We start from the raw sequence: 18754 nt of genomic DNA on the forward strand, positions 1-18754 counted from the left end.
TGCTGATTTTGACCAAGTCAACCAGAAAGCAGGCTCTGCAGGGTCTCTCCAGGCGGCTGAGGCAAGCCCTGTCCCCCACATCGCTTACTTGACACCAGCTGGAAGATTAAACAGAGAATGCTGCCACTCCTTACGGACCTTACCTTGGCTTTTCGTGATGGTGCAAACGGTCATCCCACGGACACCCTCCTGGGCGAGACGCTTGTTAATCTCAGACACCTGGGCGCTGTACGGACTCAGGATGGCAATGTTCTCCGGCTTGATGGTGCGATCCAGAGTCAGCTGCTTTGCTATCCTCACCTGTGGGGGGACACAACATAAGCTGCTGCTCATATGGGGGAACCAGCAGCCATTTCCATCGTTCCATGTACGGGTGGAGGAGCAGAGGAGAACAGGCCCCCTCTGGCTTCAGACTGGGAAGGAAGGAGTAAGAGAAGAGAAGATGATGTTCCCTTTCAGCTTTGTACAAACCCACTGAGTGATCATTCCAGTTTCCTGTCCACCCAGCCTCTTTCATCAATGCTGTTTTGGCATGCAGTTGCACCGCTGATCCCACCCCTTCACCAATCTCTGTCCACAAGGCCCAGAGACCAGGGCAGTGAAGGAAGAAGCTGGTGCTGAGCTCGTCTCGGACAGCAAAGACAGAGATTTTAATGTTAAAGCAAGAAAACACGATCTGACTTTCCTAGTTGGCAATGGTGCTTTCCTAGCAGAGCAAGGCCTGGTACAGCTCTTGGCTGAAAAATGTGTCAACTGGGGAACAAGACAAATAAAACAAAAAAAACAGATGCAGGATGATCACATCTTTGCTTCATGCCAGCAGCTGCATTAACTAGAGGTGAGTGAGAGGTTGAGGAGCACCTTTGCTAGCCACGATATCAACAACTCGTTTGAACTAGAGCTGAGTATTTCAGCAACCATGACGGACCAGAGCTGTGCTAGCTATGGCAGCGTTTAAAGGCAACAGTGGTTAGCAACAGAAAGCCCTCTGCTGCTGCTAGCCATCAGGGAAGGGAATGCCTCCGGGAGGTAGGGATAGTCTGTGCCTAGCAGGGACTTGCTGGACAGAGGGAATAGGGGAGCTGCCTGCGGGACAGAAATACAGGAGGCTCCCCTATCTCCCTCCCACCCCAGCAGAGTCCCTTGGTGGGACTCAGACTCCCTCTTCCATTACCACTTCAATCCTAGCTGGATAAGCTCCACGCGTGGAAACCTGTTGCTGCATCTCAGCGGGAAACATTGTGGTATTTCATAGATAGTTGATGTGTACAAAGACTGTCTCCAGCGTACACGAAGGTGGGGCCAAAGCTCACTTGTTTTGAGGAAAACAGGGAGGGATGGCAAGACACGTGAGACTCTCTGGGAGAATTTTGTAAACACAGAACGATCAAGGGTTTAAGGCAAAAAGTCAGTCCCCATTGGCACCAGCCTCAGAGATGGTGCAAAAACCATATTGCTGCAGTTCAGACGGCCAGCACAAGGACAGTTGTGCTGTTTCAATGGATGTGCTGACCTTTTTAAGGCTGAGTTCTCACACATCTCTTAGCAATTCCTTCCAATGACAAGAACATCACCAACGTTTATAGCTGACTGGCTGAAGAGCATTTCTGGCTGGATAACTACTAAATGGGATCCACCCAGCAAGCAAACAATACCAGTATGTCCGTAAATGCAAGTGCTCCCTCCCTTCCTGTTTGCCATTTGCCAGCAGAAAACGCCCTCTTAGTTACTCACCACCTGTTCCACTTCTTCCAGGTTAGCCTTAGAATTCTCGTTTCCCTCCTCAGTGGAGACCATCAGACTCTGCTGCTTCCCTTCTATGTGCCCAAAGATGATTGGACAGCTTCTGCCTCGGTGTTCAAGGGCACTTCTCGGGCGTTCAAGCTGAGACCAGGTTGTCAGCTGACTGTCATAAAACTCCTGGGATGGGAAACTACAGATGTCCTTTTGCTGAAAGATTAAAGGAGAGAACCTCGGGTAAGTAACAAAAGTGATGTTTCCAGGATCTACAGCCCTTCTTCAAACAGACTATCGACCACCAGTTTTTCAAGCCCTAGCTCTTCACACATCAAGCCACACAGACACTCTTGAGAGCTTCCAAAATGTTGCCCCGATTGAAAGGGCAAGAAAGTTGGTGTCATATGTATGCAGATAACTTATTTTCTAACTCAAGGCTCAGTCGAACAGAAGAACAAGACACGCATTTTGCAAGTGCAGTCAGTCATGACAGCTAGTTACCCAGCTCCTGAGTTGTGGGTTCCCATATCAATTCCAAATCTCAAAATCAGAGGCCACCCAAAATTTTGCCCATCTGCTATTTATAATATGGCCAATGTTAAACCAGAAGGCAAGGCCTCCTCACACAACATTGTGGCTACCAAACTGACCGGAGTCACCTAGATCAGCACCTGCACATTCTATCATCAGCAATTCCTCCAGAACAGAACCCACTGAAGGCAGCTATTGATAATTAATTCATCCAGGACTGTCCCACAGCCTGAGTTATATAAGAGGTCAGGTTGGGATCACAATGGTCTATTCCGCCCTTATAGTCTGTGTATTACAGGTATTGTGACAGCACTCGAAGGCCTGAGTCAGTGGAGTAGGTACATTGGGACAGAGGCTGTCTTTCCATAAGAGATTACAGTCTAATTTAGGACAAACAAGAGGATGGGGAAGGGCACTAGTGATAGAAATGTGTATTTATGTTGGCTAACAACATGCCAGTCAAGTCATCTAAAGAGAAACTGAACACATCAGCAACCCCCACTGCCTGTACATACCCATTATTAGTTTGCATTTACAAGGGGGCTTTGGTCGTTGTACTAGGGAAGCTTGGAAAATCACATTCAGAAAGCTCCCCTGCAGTGGAGTGCGTCCAATCCTGAACGAAGACACAGGTCAGAAATTTCCCCTAACGATAAATACTGAGGGCAGAAGAACATCATTTCTGAACCTGGGCACTCAGGATCTTACAGCAGAATACTCTCATCCTACCTGGGTGCAGCAACTCAGTAGCACACCCTATAGCAAAGGGACGAGAAAGACCACAGGGGACTCCTACCATGCGGTACTGCGTATCCAGCATACGAGCTTGGTGTCGATAACGTTCGAAGAGGGAAGTCTCCATGCCAAGGTTCTTGCAGAAATCATTCTGGATCACGGGCCGCAGTTGCTTATGGTCCCCAAGCAAAACAACCTAGAATACATGGAGTGAATGTGTCAGCTCTGGTTCTGTGCCTCTCCCACCCAACTCCCAGGAAGGAGTACGTGCGCAGGTACAGGCATTGTTACTACTTAATTCCCTTAGGGCAGGACCTAGGAATGCCAATCAAGGTCCAGAATCCCACCAAAGAACCTGGTCTCCAGCTCACAGAGTAGGAGTCACTTTTTATTCAAGAAGCTCTGCTGAGCAAGAGCTTGCCAGAATCTCTCATATTCTTCAACAACAGAGAAAGTGTCAAAGGGGTCAGTACCACCACCACAGCCCATCTCATCACACTGAGATGGCCTATCCAGGTGAGCATGTTCTCTGCTTGCACAACCCATGCCTCTTCCCAGGAATGCCGAAATAGCATCACGTCTTCCGTCTACCTCTCTCTGCAGCTCCATGTGTACTTGTAGAGGAGTCAAGCCAAAATATGGCTTTACCTTGTTTGACAGATTGCATGTAGATACCTCAGTCAAGTAAAACATAAAAGCAGGTCTTGTTAAAGACTAACAAAATGATTTATTCGGCGATGGGCTTTCATGGGACAGACCCATTTCTACTGAATTTCCAGATCCAAACAAGTGGGTCTGTCCCATGAAAGCTCATCCCCTAATAAATCAATTTAAGTCAAGTCTTTAAAGAGCTACAAAAGCACTTTTTTGTTTTGTGAAAATACAGACTAACACGGCTACCTCTCTGTGACTATTCAGTCAAGTAATTCACTAGTGAGCATATGAATCAGTTTTATATAGAGGCTGTCACCATCATAACAGACCCCATTAAGCGCGTGTGTGTGTGTGGCTGTGTCTACACTAGCCCCAAACTTCGAAATGGCCACGCAAATGGCCATTTCGAAGTTTACTAATGAAGCGCTGAAGTGCATATTCAGTGCTTCGTTAGCATGTGGGCGGCCGCGGCACTTCGAAATTGACGTGCCTCGCCGCTGTGCGGCTCGTCCTGACAGGGCTCCTTTTCAGAAGGAGCCCGCTTACTTCGAAGTCCCCTTATTCCCATGAGCTGATGGGAATAAGGGGACTTCGAAGTAGCCGGGGTCCTTTCGAAAAGGAGCGTGGCCATTTCAAAGTTTGGGGCTAGTGTAGACGTAGCCTCTGTGTGTGTGTGTGTGTGTGTGTGTGTGTGTGTGTGTGTGTGTGTGTGTGTGTGTGTGTGTGTGTGTGTGTACATACGTACGTACGTACGTACACACCATGTATTGATTGGGTGTGGATGATGTACTTAGGGGTGTGTGTTTGTGCAGATGAGTGTGAACTGGAAAGCGCAACATATGCCTCAGACTGTGATGCATCCTATCGTTTGACTGGATTTGAGCTTCATTTGCAAGTGCAAAGGGTCCACAATGGGCTAGAACGCCCAGCATGCTAGTGTTTCCGTGTGGTGCTCCTCCCTGCTGAGCGTAAGAGGAGCTGCTGCAGGAGTCCCTGTTCCACACCGGAGCCATCAGGGATGACCTTGTAATATGACTGCATAATCTGATGAGTAGTGTGGCATTGTCCAGAACTAATGCAGAGCCTGGAGAAAGCTGCTGAGCAATCCCAGGGACAACTAACAGCACACCCTAATGCCTTGCCTTCAAGAGGGACTCACCTTCTCAGCCTTGTCATAGCTGGCCAGAGGTATGAGGGTCTCTGGCTCCGTGGACATGGCACACTCGTCAATGAGGATCTGCTTGACGTTCAGGTTGTCCACGAGGCTGGCAGCAGAGGCAGCAGAGCATGTGCACAGGATGACATTGTGACGTTGTAGCTCATGCACACGGGCGTTTAACAATAGGCTTTTGTACCTGAGGGGAAGGTGGAGTGTCAGATTTGGCACCAGCAGCAGGCTTTGCTCAGTTCCTACTCTGGAAATACTCTTTTGGGGGGGGGGGGGGGGGGGGGGGAGGGGGAGAAATCTCAGCGGTTAGAACACCAGCCTTGTAAACTCAGGGTTGTGAGCTCGGTCCTTGAGGGGGCCTTCCAAGGGTCTGGGGTGGGCTAGATTTAAAAAAATAAAATAAACTAAAAATATTAAAAAATTAAAAAAAAACCTATCAGGGATGGCGATAGGCCCTGGTGTGAGTGCAGGGGACTGGACTCGATGAGCTCTCAAGATCCCTTCCAGTTCTATGAGATGTGTATATTTCCATATTAACAAAGGGGAAACACCTGCCCAAAGGATTACATCTGCCCCCTCCCCTCAGTGTGGGGCTCCCTGTAAAGGCTTTCTGACAGGCCCAGCTGGAGACACGCTGTGGGCTGCCACCAGTAGGACCTATGGCTTCAGGATATAAATGCAATCCGAAGTTCTTCTACTTCCCCCGTCCCAGCAGCTTCACCTCCCAGACTGACAACACCCCCGCCCCCGCCCCCGCCCCCGGGGAGTGGGGGAGGTGCCTGAAGGACCACACCAAGCAGCTGTCTCTAGAAGCACCCTCAGCTTGCACTGTCACACCAAGGGAGTAGCCCTTTGTGCTCAGTTCACCACAAAAGCTGCTCCATCTAATGCACACTTCCTCAGAGCAGTCAGAGCCCTACTGTCTCCGCAATGGATTCTGTGCTACGATTTGAACAGGATCGGGTAAAATACCTTTTTTTTCCCTAAAGCAACTTCATGAACAGGACATCATTTGTTTTGTTCTTGGCAGAAGTTCAGAGGGACAGATTCGGAGCTGGTGTAAATCAGCCTAACTCCATTGACTTCTGTGCAGATATGCTGATTTACACTAGCTGAGAGTCTGGCTCAGCAACTGCATCCCAAACCCCTCTGGGGGGTGGTATTTGAGTAATTACACTGTGTTGCACACAGGGACTGGCTCTTTCCTGCTAACACATGTTCCAATACAGCCAAGGACAGCCAAGTCTCACATGGGTCTCTTTTCACTCACTTCTTAACTTCGTCTTCTGTTATTGGCTCTCCTCTTTTCACTCGAGCATCAAACTCACGGATTTGTTGTGAGTGTGGATTCAACAGCTGCCGGATTCGGTGGTGCAAGATTATTTCACTGAATTTAAGAAAAGGAGGTGGAGAATTCTCAATATAAACATCGTAACCATGTCCCTCCTCCCACAATCCATGCACATCAGGAGACATCCAGTAACAATGGAGCGTACCAGCTTGGTTACGCCACCAGCATCCCTGAGAAAATACCTGTCAGCTTTTACACATGCTCCAGCCATCTGTTTATTTCTCTCTCAGGCTACATCTACACATGAACGCTACATCGAAATAGGCTATTTCGATGAATAACGTCTACACATCCTCCAGGGCTGGCAACGTCGACGTTCAACATCGACATTGCGCAGCACCACATCGAAATAGGCGCTGCGAGGGAACGTCTACACGCCACAGTAGCGCACATCGAAATAAGGGTGCCAGGCACAGCTGCAGACAGGGTCACAGGGCAGACTCAACAGCAAGCCGCTCCCTTAAAGGGCCCCTCCCAGACACAGTTGCACTAAACAACACAAGATCCACAGAGCCAACAACTGGTTGCAGACCCCGTGCATGCAGCATGGATCCCCAGCTGCAGCAGCCAGAAGCCCTGGGCTGAGGGCTGCTGCACACGGTGACCATACAGCCCCGCACGGGCTGGAGAGAGAGCGTCTCTCAACCCCTCAGCTGATGGCCACCATGGAGGACCCTGCAATTTCGATGTTGCGGGACGCGCAACGACTACACAGTCCCTACTTCGACGCTGAACGTCGAAGTAGGGCGCTATTCCTATCCCCTCATGGGGTTAGCAGCTTCGACGTCTCGCTGCTTAACATCGATGTTAACATCGAAATAGCGCCCAACACGTGTAGCCGTGACGGGCGCTATTTCGAAGTTAGTGCCGCTACTTCGAAGTAGCGTGCACGTGTAGACACGGCTCCAATGGGCCCTAAAGATTTTCTTATTTGTAGTCCAGTTAGTAAATTGAATTAATTTACAACAAATGTCAATTTGTTCAAGGGCGCAGCAACCTCTTATTGCTATAGTTATCCAACATAGGCAACGGCTTCATTCTAAATACATGTCTCAGGTATGTCCAAGCACCTTCCAGGGCAGGTGTGACACTGGGTGCCTGGGACATGCAAAAGAGTCCAATGGAAAGAAAACCCTCCACTGAACTTAACTCAGAGAGGGAAAACTTGTGGGACTTAACAGAGGACATGCAGAGCCTGGCCTGGCACAGGAAGAGAGGGAGGAGCCTTGATCGTGATTAAGTGGCATCTGATGGCCCCAGAGGGATTCCGATTCCATGCCCTAGATGAGGGTCAGCAGCCTTTCCAAGGCAGAGGGCCAAAATTTGACCTTTTGACCTCTGTACAGGCCAAGTGCCAGTGATGCTTTTTAAAGTCACTAACAGTCCTACTTACAACAGCTTCATTAATAAATAAACGAAGAGACAGAGCTTTACCGTGCAGGGTGGTTGGATTAGCTGGTCTTTTGTTAATCCACAGACGGCATGGCTCTGAGCAAGCTCCTGGCTACTTGGGGCAGGAGGGGCAGGGCTGAGCTCCCGCCTCATGTGCTAATGAAAATCAGCTTGTATGCCACTCTTGGCATGTGTAATGAGGGCTGCTGATCCTTGAGCTCTAGATTCTACACACCCAGCATGCAACTCCCCTGTACACGACAATCTGATGCATTTCCCCTCTCCTGGGCAGACCACAGGATGGCGTCCAGGGTGGGGTGAACTCAAGTACACGCTCTCACTTTAATCTGTTGTCCTACCTGAGCTCCGGCTTAGGTTTCGCATCCCGCAGGGCCTTCCGTGAGAAGTGCCGGGTGCTCCCAGGGTAGGGGAATTCCAGTGACTCCATTGCCTCACCATAAACCCTCAGGGGCTTCAGATTCCCCCTCATCTTCAACAACATCTCTGGGGAAGGAGCGGAAGAGACTCCATTGAACGACACCTGGATCCCTGACCAAACTCTGCTCAAGTGGCCCCTCAGGCAATAAGCTCTTTCAGACTCAAGGTCTCACGATACAATCAGGCACTCAAAAGGCACAGGTCCTCAAGCTCCTCTGAGAGCACCTCTGGGAGGGGTCCTTTATAGAACAAAGGGATGCTGGAGCAATCCCAAAACGTCAATGTAACCTGCACCAGTGTTCCCTGTAAAGTGAGTGCTTGTGCAGCCACCCAGGAGCAATTCAGATGCCACCCACCTGATTAGCAGAGCACCCACAGCGGGCAGCCTGTGCTTCTCTTGGGCTACGTCTACACCAGCCAAAAACTTCGAAATGGCCATGCAAATGGCCATTTCGAAGTTTACTAATGAAGCACTGAAATACATACTCAGCGCCTCGTTAGCATGCGGGCGGCCACGGCACTTCGAAATTGATGCGGCTCGTCCAGACAGGGCTCCTTTTCGAAAGGACCCTGGCTACTATGAAGTCCCCTTATTCCTATGAGCAGATGAGAGTAAGGGGACTTCGAAGTAGGTGGGGTCCTTTCGAAAAGGAGCCCCGTCTGGATGAGCTGTGCGGCGGCGAGCCGCATCAATTTCAAAGTGCCATGGCCGCCCGCATGCTAATGAGGCGCTGAGTATGTATTTCAGCGCTTCATTAGTAAACTTCGAAATGGCCATTTGCATGGCCATTTCGAAGTTTTTGGCTAGTGTAGACACGGCTTTGGTGGTGCACATAGCAAAATTTATTCCACCTATGGGTAGAAAAAATTAGAAGGAACACTGGTAGAGACCCTCTGCTCTTTCAGAAAGTGCACATTCTCGCTTTGTCAGATGGCTTGTTCCTACCCCCTCTCCAACTTCTGCTCTGCTCCTGCCTTCTTCACCTTCACGAACTTCAGCCCAAAAAGGGATCAAAAACAGGTCCTCTTCCCCCATCGTACTGTATCATGTGACCCCAAGCGGTCAGCGTGCCACTTTACCTGCAACAACGTCGACAGACTTGTTGGAGGGGCCACAATACAAGATGCATTTCTGTCCCTTTTCCGGGTCCTCAAGAGAAGGTTCCTTCTCTGACGTCTCCTCATTCAGCTTGTTGAGCCAGTAGACAATGTGGACCCCCACCACAGTCTTCCCAGTGCCTGGATGAAACAAGAAAGGGCTTCTGAGATCGCTCCCACAGACCCTCATCATCGAGTGGAAGAGCGAGACTTCCAAGTGGCAGGTATGAGAATTTAGAAGGGAATGAATTGGTGGAACCTTGAGTACTACTGCCCCAGCTCAGCTCTGTATCGCTTGCGTGTGGTTCCACAAAGAACACTTGACCTCAACGACTTGACTCTAATGTCACAAGCAGAGGCCTCAAGGACCTGCAGGCCCTGCCTCAAGCTGCTTCCAGAAAAAGTAGCGTTGCCCATGTGCATTGTGGCAGACCCCAGGTAGCACGCTACACGAGCCTGCTGGAAGGCAAATGCACCGGGAGCTGAGTCAGCGCCTTTTTGTTCCCCACCCAGGCTCTCAGAGTGCGGCCCAGCCATCAGGTCAGGCAGCTGGGGCTCATTAAGAATTAGTCTTCATCAACAAAGAAAAAAATTTTCCGCTAGGGCAGCTCTCCAGTGACAGTGGGGAGTGGACCAGGAAGAGGCTGGAGGGCCAGGGTTTGGAAGAGAGAAGCAGCTCAGCAAGGTGCAGGGGGAAGATGCTAAAGGGAAGTGGCCCAGGGGAAGGCTGCTGTGTTTGGGGGAAGGGAAAAGCCCCACATCACCTGCCTCCCATCTAGGGTCCCTAGGCCAGAGCCCATAGTAGTGGGTGGGCCTGGGCTCCTCCCACCCTTCCCCTGGAGACCTGCCCTAGCAGAAAAACAGGGGTGCCCGAACCTTCTGACGGGGTCTCCCCGACCTTGTGACTTGCCTGTGATCAGAATGGCTTGGTAAGTGGAGACCCCAGCCTCTGGAAAGACCCAAGGCAGGGGAATGTCCAGCGTCAGTCTCTGAGGCACACGATAAAATCTGCCAAGAAGCACAGGGCCAAGCAGCACGAACCCGTTCCTCTCCTCTCACCTGGTGGTCCCTGGATGAGCATGAAGGGTTTTCTCAGCGCTTCACTAATTGCCTGGTTCTGACTTTGGTTGAGCTTCCTCTGGCTCCCAGCGATATCAAAGGTCTTTTGAGTCAGGAGTTTGGATTTTTTCCCAGCTATGTTTTAAAAAAACAAAAACCAAACAAAAAACAACTTTACACTAAGATTACATGGTATTGTCCAAGAACTCCCTCCTTTAATCCTACTTTCACACCAACTCCCTCTGCCGCTGACCCAGCTGCAAAGAGCTGGAGGGTTAAATGTTACCTATTCTAACAAGGGGTATAAGGCTTGGGACTCCACTCCCCTTGGGGAAGAGGAATCCCTAGCCACAAAACAGAGGAAAGGCGATAAAGAGCAGAGCACCCTCGCTTCTCTAGCATAAGGACCCAGACAGACAGCTGCAACTACTGAGGATGTACCTAATGGAAGCAGATGACCACAAAGGGAGCTGACCCAGCCCTATCATGAACCACCTGCTTTTTGGCTACCCCTAACAAAAGTAACCTGTGTCAAACCTACAACCAAGATGGCGCATATCTCTGGGACCTGGCAGATCTCAGTTAAGCGACCCCACACAGGAACCAAAGGAGATTTTTTTTTTTTTTTTACTTTTTCTGCCCAAGTTCCCCCATTCACAGAGAACTCTTATTCCACTGCCTCACAGGGCCATTAATTAATGACTCCCAATGGCTCCAATGACAGTGGTACAAGCACAATGGATGCGACAGTATGGCCTAGTGGATAGGATACTAAATTGGGACTCAAGATTCAGTTCCTGGCTCTGCCACTGGCCTGTTGAGTAATTTTAGGCTGTCACTGCCTCAGTTTCCCCATGGGAAGAATGATACTTGAGCTCTTTCGCGTGTACCTGGAAAACTACACATGAATAGCACTGTGTAAAGCGCCACGTAGTTTTATCATTACCGCCAAGCAAGGTGTTCAACACTGCCCGTTTCTTTCGGCAACAGAGCCATGGAAGCCCGCTGGGTCCTCCGAACATTTTCCCTTACCTGTCTGAGGAGGCTCCTTGCCCAGCGCGATACTTTTGGCGAGTGCAGAGGCATACTGCAGCTTCCAGATTGCATTCTCCTTCCGGCTGGAAGAAGGAAAAACAGCTACTGAAACACAGCACCATGGGATGAAAGCCAGAAGGCCCAGCTCTGTGGCCTTGCCTTATCCCACCCTATTCAACACAGGTGCTAAACTGAGAGCTTAAAACCATTTTGTGAAGCAGCTGTATTGGAATCGGGTTACTCTGCACAGAGAGCCAAGCCAGGGGACGGGAGAGGCAGGGAAGACGGGGAATAATATTTCACAGAGCAGCAGGGAGCACACATCACATCCCAGCTGTTTTTAATGAATGGAACAAGCTGATTATCCTGACTGTTTCTGATGCTCAAGACACCAAGGGAGAGGTCACTCCAGGAGGAGAGAAGCTGGGGGGCTGTGCAGGGCTGCTGTAACTATGCCGGTCCCAGGATATTAGGAAGACAAGGTGGTTGAGGTGATATCTTTTACTAGGCAAATTGCTGGTGACAGACACAAGCTTTCAAGCCACACAGAGCTCATCTACCTCTGCTCGAACAATCACTAGTGGGATCAGCCACCCAGCTAGCTAATGAGGCTTGACTCTAAAAGCCAGCAAGGTACCCACGAAGCTACTCTAACAGTGGCTGTCCCAACAAGGCTTGGCTGCAAAAGGATCCAGCATAGAGGGACATAACAGTGAGAAATTGGGGCACGGGGCTGCCAAAGAAAGCACAAAGAGCCAGTCATACTGGGCTGTTTGTGATGCTGTATGACAGGTGAGGGTAACTGAAGCTGGCGCTGTTACTCCAAGGCTGCTTCCTTTCCTAGCCCCACAACCCGCTGCTCTAAGACAGCATAGGCAGCAGTATGGAGGCACAGCTCAGTGGTTAGGGTCTTGAGGGTCCTGAGGGGGTCCTTGAGGGTCATGGGCAGGCTAAATAAAAAAAAAACACACAACCCCAACACCTGTCAGAAATGGTGATAGGTCCTGCTGCGAGGGCAGAGGACTGGACTCACTGACAGCTCAAGGTCCCTTCCACTCCTATGATATGACCTGATCTGTCACTTCCATACGAGCTAGTTGGGCATTTGGAGAACGCCCCTGAAAAGGCGACAACGCAGAGCGCCAAGAGCCAGGGCTGAGTAAGCACCCAGAACTTCCACTGGACTGGCCAACTTTCCTGAGAAGACCCTCCATCCCCTCTGGGAAGACAGCCTGGGGAAAGCTATAGCCATGCACCTGCTTTGGTTTTCAAATTACTGAGATTACTAGCTGCACACTGAATGTTGCCAATGCACTTACACGTCTGGAAGCATCTTTGGAATGAGCTCCACAGTAAACCTTGCTGAGTCCTGGGAGATCTCCACAGGAACCTCCTCCATGGACATAAAATGGACATAAAAATTCACCGTCTTCAGTCCAGTTCTGTCCACCTTCTCATTGTCACTGAACTCTTCAGTCAGGCCGTGGGCTACCCACGTGTATGTAGCTGGATCGACCATGAAGATGCCATCCACTGTGGTGTCGTTGGCCAAGCTGAGTTTCTGGAGGCTGTGGCTAAGACATGCCTCCTCATTGTGGCATCCATGGAGCGTCAAACCTTCTAGCCGGATGCACAGGTAGCAGTGGTTGAAGTCTACTTCTATGGCACACTCCTCCAAGAAGGTTTTGGTTAAGGAGAAAGTGCCCTGTAGCTGCCCTTTGCTGGTCCTTTGCTTTTCCCAGGTTACTTTGACATCCTGAAGCACAATGGAGTCATTTTCCGCCACGGCGCATGAAGCCGATTCCATTGCGCTCAGTGGCTTCCACACCTTGGCATATTCTGATGGGCTCTTGTACTTGTCCTTTGACGCTTGCATGGCGTAATCTGAGAAGCACTCGATGGGCTTTTCAGTGTGCTCCAAACAGACGTCGAAACCTGGCGTCACGGTCCACAGCTGCACGAAAGGCACCAGAAATCCCCGAACAACATCCGTGGTGAGCTGCAGAAGCAGAGCATCGCCGGCGCTCAGCTCTAGAGAGAGCCCCGTGTAGTGCGAGCACTTGCTTCTCTCCATTCTCCCCACCTGCCTCTGGCGCAGGGTCCGGCCCTCTCGGAGGAGAGCCATCGCTTTCTTAAAGTCTTCACCTCTGATGGCCGCCAACACCTCTTGCCACACCTGAGCACTGAAGAGGGTGATGTGGCGGTCACTGACGGGCAAGGACCGTGGAACGTGCTCCTTTGAGCTTGCCATTGAGTACATTCTCCTCCTCCACGTTAGCCTCATGCTGTTCCGCTCTTGGATAAATGAGGGCTGCTCCACTAGCTGCAGAGCCCTGTAGTTGATCACTTGGGGATCTGGCAGGGTGTCTGTGTTTAGGGGGAACAATGCTTTAAAGAACCGATTAACTTCCTCGACACTCACAACGAATGCGATTTTCTGCAGCGCTTGGTATCTCAGCCGGGTGGCCATCTGCAGGGAATGCGCCCTCTTCTGGTACGTGGCTGCCCGTACGCTCTTCCTGTTGAAGTCGTGGCAGAGAAACTCGATGTCCTCTGAAGAGTACAGCACTGGCTTCTTGCTGAGCACGGAACGAAGGTGCCGCTGGACCACCACATCCACGTATCGGCGGATGGGGGAGGAGGCCCAGGTGTAAGAGTCAACGTGCAAAGAGTAATGACCGGCCTTTGACTGAGCCGTCGAGTTGGAGCGACTGAAGTAGGAGCGGCTCAGCAGCTTTCGGAACTCCAGGATGACAGGGGCAAGCTTCGGGTGAATGTCGTCGGTCACGATGAGGTCAAGTACCTTGTGGACGTTGCGAGCATCAGCAGCTGACTGGAGTTGCTCCCACAGCGGGGTCAGGAGGCTGAATTCACCACCCCCAGCAGGGGCTGGGCCAGCCGGCAAAGCTCCCAGGTGATGCGAGAGGTGGATGGACAAAGGGATGATGTGGCTGTATTTGCTCTTCATCTGAGCCACTTGCTGGGGGTTGGGCTCCATTTGGCACCGGAGAGGGGTGAGGTTCTTGGTGTAGTCTTTGTTCGTTAGATACTCAGCCACGAAGCTGTTGAACATGATCATCAACTCCTCAATCATCTGGTGGGATCCCCTGTTGCCTGGGATACTTTCCTCATCCAGCCGATCATAGTAACAGTCTTCCTGCAGCCTGCACTTTCGATGGACCTGGGAGAAGTGATAAGCCACAGCTATGCAGCCCTCGAGGGTGTCAAAGTGAAGACCCTCCAGCTTCCCACCATAGTGGTTCTTAATGATGCTCTCTGCCTCCTCGTAGGACAGCTGCCGGTCTGAGTGGATTGTGGACATGGCAAAGATCCCTCTCACCACCCGGTCTGTCTTCTTTTCTATGGTGACAAACAGGGAGATCACTTGACGATCCTTTTGTGGCAGGAGGCTGCAGAGGTCTTGGCTGATTTGGGGTGGGAACATGCACAGCGGCTCCATACCAGGGGCGTAATAAGTAACACCTCGTTTCCTCGCCTCCAGGTCCACAGCACTGTCTTTGGGAACAAAGCCAGCCACATCTGCGATATGGACCCCAATCTCGTAACAACTGCCCTTGTCTCGGATACTTATGGCATCGTCCAAATCTCTAGAGCCTGGGGGGTCAACAGTGAAAGTCAGGTGACTTCGGCAGTCCCTCACATTCTCCTTAAGAGGCTTGGGTTTGCTGGCAATGAATTTGGCCAGCTCCTTGGTCACCTCACTTGGGTACTTTTTTGCCAGAGAGTATTCCAGATCGAGGATCTTCAGGCCTTCTTCTAGCGTCAAAGCCATGGGCTGGATATCCGTTACTACGCCCAGAGGGTAGTAAAAACCTTCCCGCCAGGAGATAATTTGCACGTAGAAGAGTCGACTTCTTTTCATCTCCTGGCTTATCTTCTGACAGCTGACCACCTGGTACTTCCCCTTCACCAGCTTGCGGATGGGGACAACGTTGGGTTTTTCTTTCAGCCCCGGAACAAATATTTTGGTGATGGTGCGGTCGATGGGGATCATCACGCGGGGGTCAAATTCATCCATCATACAGACAAAGTTCCGCTCTCCCTCGGCCTGCTGAAGCACACCCACCACTTTCCCCTGGGGACGGAGGTTACCCTCCACAGCCATGGTTTGTAGGATCTGCACGAGCACTTGGTCGCCGGTGAAGGCCATGCCACAGTTGACTCGGCCTTTAATCTGAATGCTCAGGGGAGGTGAGTCCTCAAAGGCAATGGCAGATGCTCTGTCAAACCACTCCTTGATCAGCTCACACCTCTTGTATATTTTGGGCTGCATGCGAAGATAGTCCTGCATTGTGCGAAGGGAGAAGTTGACGTAGTCCAGCCGACCGTTCTGCTGGGATGATGCCTCAGACCTCACGTTCAACAAGCCTTCTTCCGAAACAGTCACCAAGACGTTCTTGCTCTCATCCAGGAGCTCCTGGAGAATGGGATCCTCGGCATTTGCGTTGTCAAACTCGGATGTCCAGGAATCTGTGTCGCTGTCGTCATCCTCGTCCTCACAGAGCTGCTGCTGGTCCGCACTCTTCCTGGCCCAGCTCTGCTGATCAGACACTGCCTGCTTAATCTGCTCCAGCGACAGCGTTTCGGGAGTCACGCTGCCCTTCTCAATGCATTCCTGGATGAAACGCTTCCAGATCTTGCTGCACTGGCCATGGGAGCACAAGGCCACAGCATCTCCCACCACAATGACCTGTGACTGGGCCCGGGTCATGATGGTGTTCAGCACCCTGGCTTCGTTGAAGAGCTCCATGTTGGAAGAGGCGGCGCTGAGCACGCTTTCTTTGGTGTGAACTGTGCTGATGATGATCACCCTAAACTCCCTCCCTGCATGGATCAAGAGGAGAGAGAGGAAGAGGTTAGCTAGGGGAACGGAGCGAGGAGGAGTCTCTCTGGGTGGAGCAGGTACCTACACAACAATGCATGTGGACTCGCAGAAGTGACAGGCTAAAACACACCACCCCCAGGTTATTTCCCCGAGTTATAAAAGTAACTCGAGAGTTAACCAGATGGAACAGATTCCTTGGAATTGCAAAGGCCTCACTCTGGCGAGCCACAACACAGACCAGCACCCAGACACCACGTGAGGAGCCGGAAATAAACCGAGAGGCAGAGCCAAGTGCCTAATAACAGAGCAGTGTTTGTGGGCTAACACTCCAATCTCAAACCGCTCTTTGATTGGACAACCTTCTGCCTCCTTGTTCTCGGCTCCTTGGGAACACCTGTGAGAATGGGACTTGTTCACAGGGGCATTTGAGAAAGTGATTTTCTTTCCAAAAATCCCCGGGGAAGCTCTGGTGCAGGAAGAGAAGCATTTCACCATTCACCTGTCTGAGAAAAGTAAGTTTGGTCATCCAGTTCGGGAGCAAAAACAATCCCATCTGGCTCTGGCAACCACCAACCCTAGGGACAACAAACGGCCAATTGAGGAGTTCATAAACCTCCCAGAGGCTGAAAATGGCTTATGCGAAGAGGGGAAACCCCCACCAGGCACTCTTTATTCCTGCCACAAGATGTGGCAGACACTCCATAAAATCGAACACCCAATAAAGAACTAGATCAACCGTTCTAGGCTCGATGAGATAAAATACAAACCAAACCAAACCCCCTTGTCCTCCTTCAGCTCCCACTGCAGAGTCACATTTTGGCTGACTCACATTTCAGCAAGCAGCCTCACTGGGAAGTCATGTGTCAGTGCCCAGAGCCCTTTGCACAGGGATACCCTGCTGGTTACAACATATCCCTTTCTACTACATCATTATTAGACTCTCCCCTTGGTACCATGGGAAACTCCAGTGTGGACATAAATGATATCTAGATACCCAGTCCCCGTGGCTCAGACAAATAGTGACATCTCTGCTTGTATGGCTGCATGCTGGGATTATAAGAGTGTGCTAAATTTTCATACTTCTAAGGAAATAAACAGATAATCAACTAATTTCACAGGCAGAGACTAGGCTATGGATGTGCATCAGGAGGCCAGGTTTCACTCTAAAATCCTCTTCCCATGTAAAAAGTTTTATGATAAAGTACTACTGGTAACCACTGTAAATTGGCTGGGTCAGTTTGGTGCCCCATACTCCTGCGACCATCACTGCATGCTGCTGATGCCTGGCATGACCAAGTAGTGAGGAGGTGGCAGGTAATGTGGCTGGGGGGAGGGGAGGCAGGAAGAGATTTTCAACACTGCTGGTGAGGGCTGAAAAGGAAGCAGAACCTTCTAAGCCACATGTTAAGGGGTTAAAAGCCACTCACCGATTTCTTGGGGGTATGGGAAAGCACTCAGAGCAACAAGAACGATTAAAAGTCGAGAGAATGTGAGCTCTGAGGGAAGACTGAAAGAACTGGGCTTGTTTAGTTCAGAAAAGAGAAGACTTAGAGGGGACATGAAAGAGGGTTACAAGGAGGAGGGAGAAAAATTGTTCTCCTTGGCTTCCGAGGATAGGACAAGGAGCAATGGGCTTAAACCGCAGCAAGGGAAGTGTAGGTTGGACATTAGGAGAAACTTCCTAACGGTCAGGGAGGGTAAACACTGAAATAAATTGCCTGGGGGAGGTTGTGGACTCTCCATCGCTGGAGATATTTAAGAGCAAGTTAGACAGACATCTATTGAGGATACTCAAGATGGTGCTTGGTCCTGCCATGAGGGCAGGGGACTGGACTCAATGACCTCCTGAGGTCCCTTCCAGTTCTAGTGTTCTATGATGCTCTATCCTATATAAGAATATGGCCAAGATTTTAAAACCACCAGCAATTCTGGGCACCTAATTTAGGTGCTCTAAAGGGGCCAGAGTCTCAGGGTGTGGTGCTCACCAAGATTGCTTTACAGGGATCTCCAGTAATATCATACTGATATCATATATGCACAGAACAGCACTAGAAGGCCCAGTTGCATGGTGGGCAGTTGCATGGTGGGCACAGCATAGGAATCTGAACAGAACGGCACCAGATGTTTGTGTGGCTGTCCCATATCCATAGGGATGCATCTGTTCTCCCTCTGCTGCTTTACAGAGGAGGATTCTGAAAGTGCCGGAACCACCTCTGCTAGCCTGCCAGCGTTCACTCTGTGCTGCCCTTTCCCATCTGCAACTTGGGAATATTCCCCCTGCTTTGCCCAAGGGTTCTCACTAGACTAGGCGGGGAGGCTGAAGTAGAACAGTGCCTTTTTCCTGTCATTGGCAATGGATTCCACTCCTGCCAGGGCAACAACAGCTGCTCAGCAAGATACAGACCTGGTAAGTTTTCAAAGTTTTCCACTGCCACCTCTCCCAGATGCTTCTTCCTCAGCTCTTGCCTGATCACATTAACCTGGTGGGAAAGGGAGGTACAAAGTCACAAATCAGGGAGCAGCTCAACAGCTCCCCCCAGCTTGCACCCAGCCCCTGGTCTCAGAAGAGCAAGTGACATGTAGCCACCGGGTGAGAAGATTCAATATGGCTTTATTTCCACCAACATGCAATGCAAGAGGACCTTGTTTAACAATCCAAAGTTCATCAGTTGCCTGGAAAAGCCTTTGTGTGAAGGAAGGACATCAAGGA

General features: G+C 50.6%; 1 protein-coding gene across 2 annotated transcripts in view; it reads right to left on the bottom strand.

The window, feature by feature from the left end:
* Positions 1 to 18754, bottom strand: part of HELZ2 (helicase with zinc finger 2) — a 57956-nt gene that overhangs the window by 5027 nt on the left and 34175 nt on the right. The window contains exons 12-22 of one of the 2 annotated variants that reach the window (XM_075011820.1): positions 18449 to 18524; positions 12518 to 16043; positions 11196 to 11281; positions 10164 to 10298; positions 9087 to 9245; positions 7928 to 8072; positions 6096 to 6212; positions 4817 to 5012; positions 3065 to 3199; positions 1735 to 1950; positions 144 to 300 (exon numbers count right to left, since the gene is read on the bottom strand). In XM_075011820.1, coding sequence (XP_074867921.1) covers positions 144 to 300; positions 1735 to 1950; positions 3065 to 3199; positions 4817 to 5012; positions 6096 to 6212; positions 7928 to 8072; positions 9087 to 9245; positions 10164 to 10298; positions 11196 to 11281; positions 12518 to 16043; positions 18449 to 18524 — 4948 coding nt within the window. Of the gene's footprint in view, positions 1 to 143; positions 301 to 1734; positions 1951 to 3064; positions 3200 to 4816; positions 5013 to 6095; positions 6213 to 7927; positions 8073 to 9086; positions 9246 to 10163; positions 10299 to 11195; positions 11282 to 12517; positions 16044 to 18448; positions 18525 to 18754 lie in introns of those variants that run through there. The other variant, XR_012647889.1, reaches the window with a different exon arrangement.

Source organism: Carettochelys insculpta, chromosome 17, assembly GCF_033958435.1.
Source record: "Carettochelys insculpta isolate YL-2023 chromosome 17, ASM3395843v1, whole genome shotgun sequence".
NCBI classification, from domain to species: Eukaryota; Metazoa; Chordata; order Testudines; family Carettochelyidae; genus Carettochelys; species Carettochelys insculpta.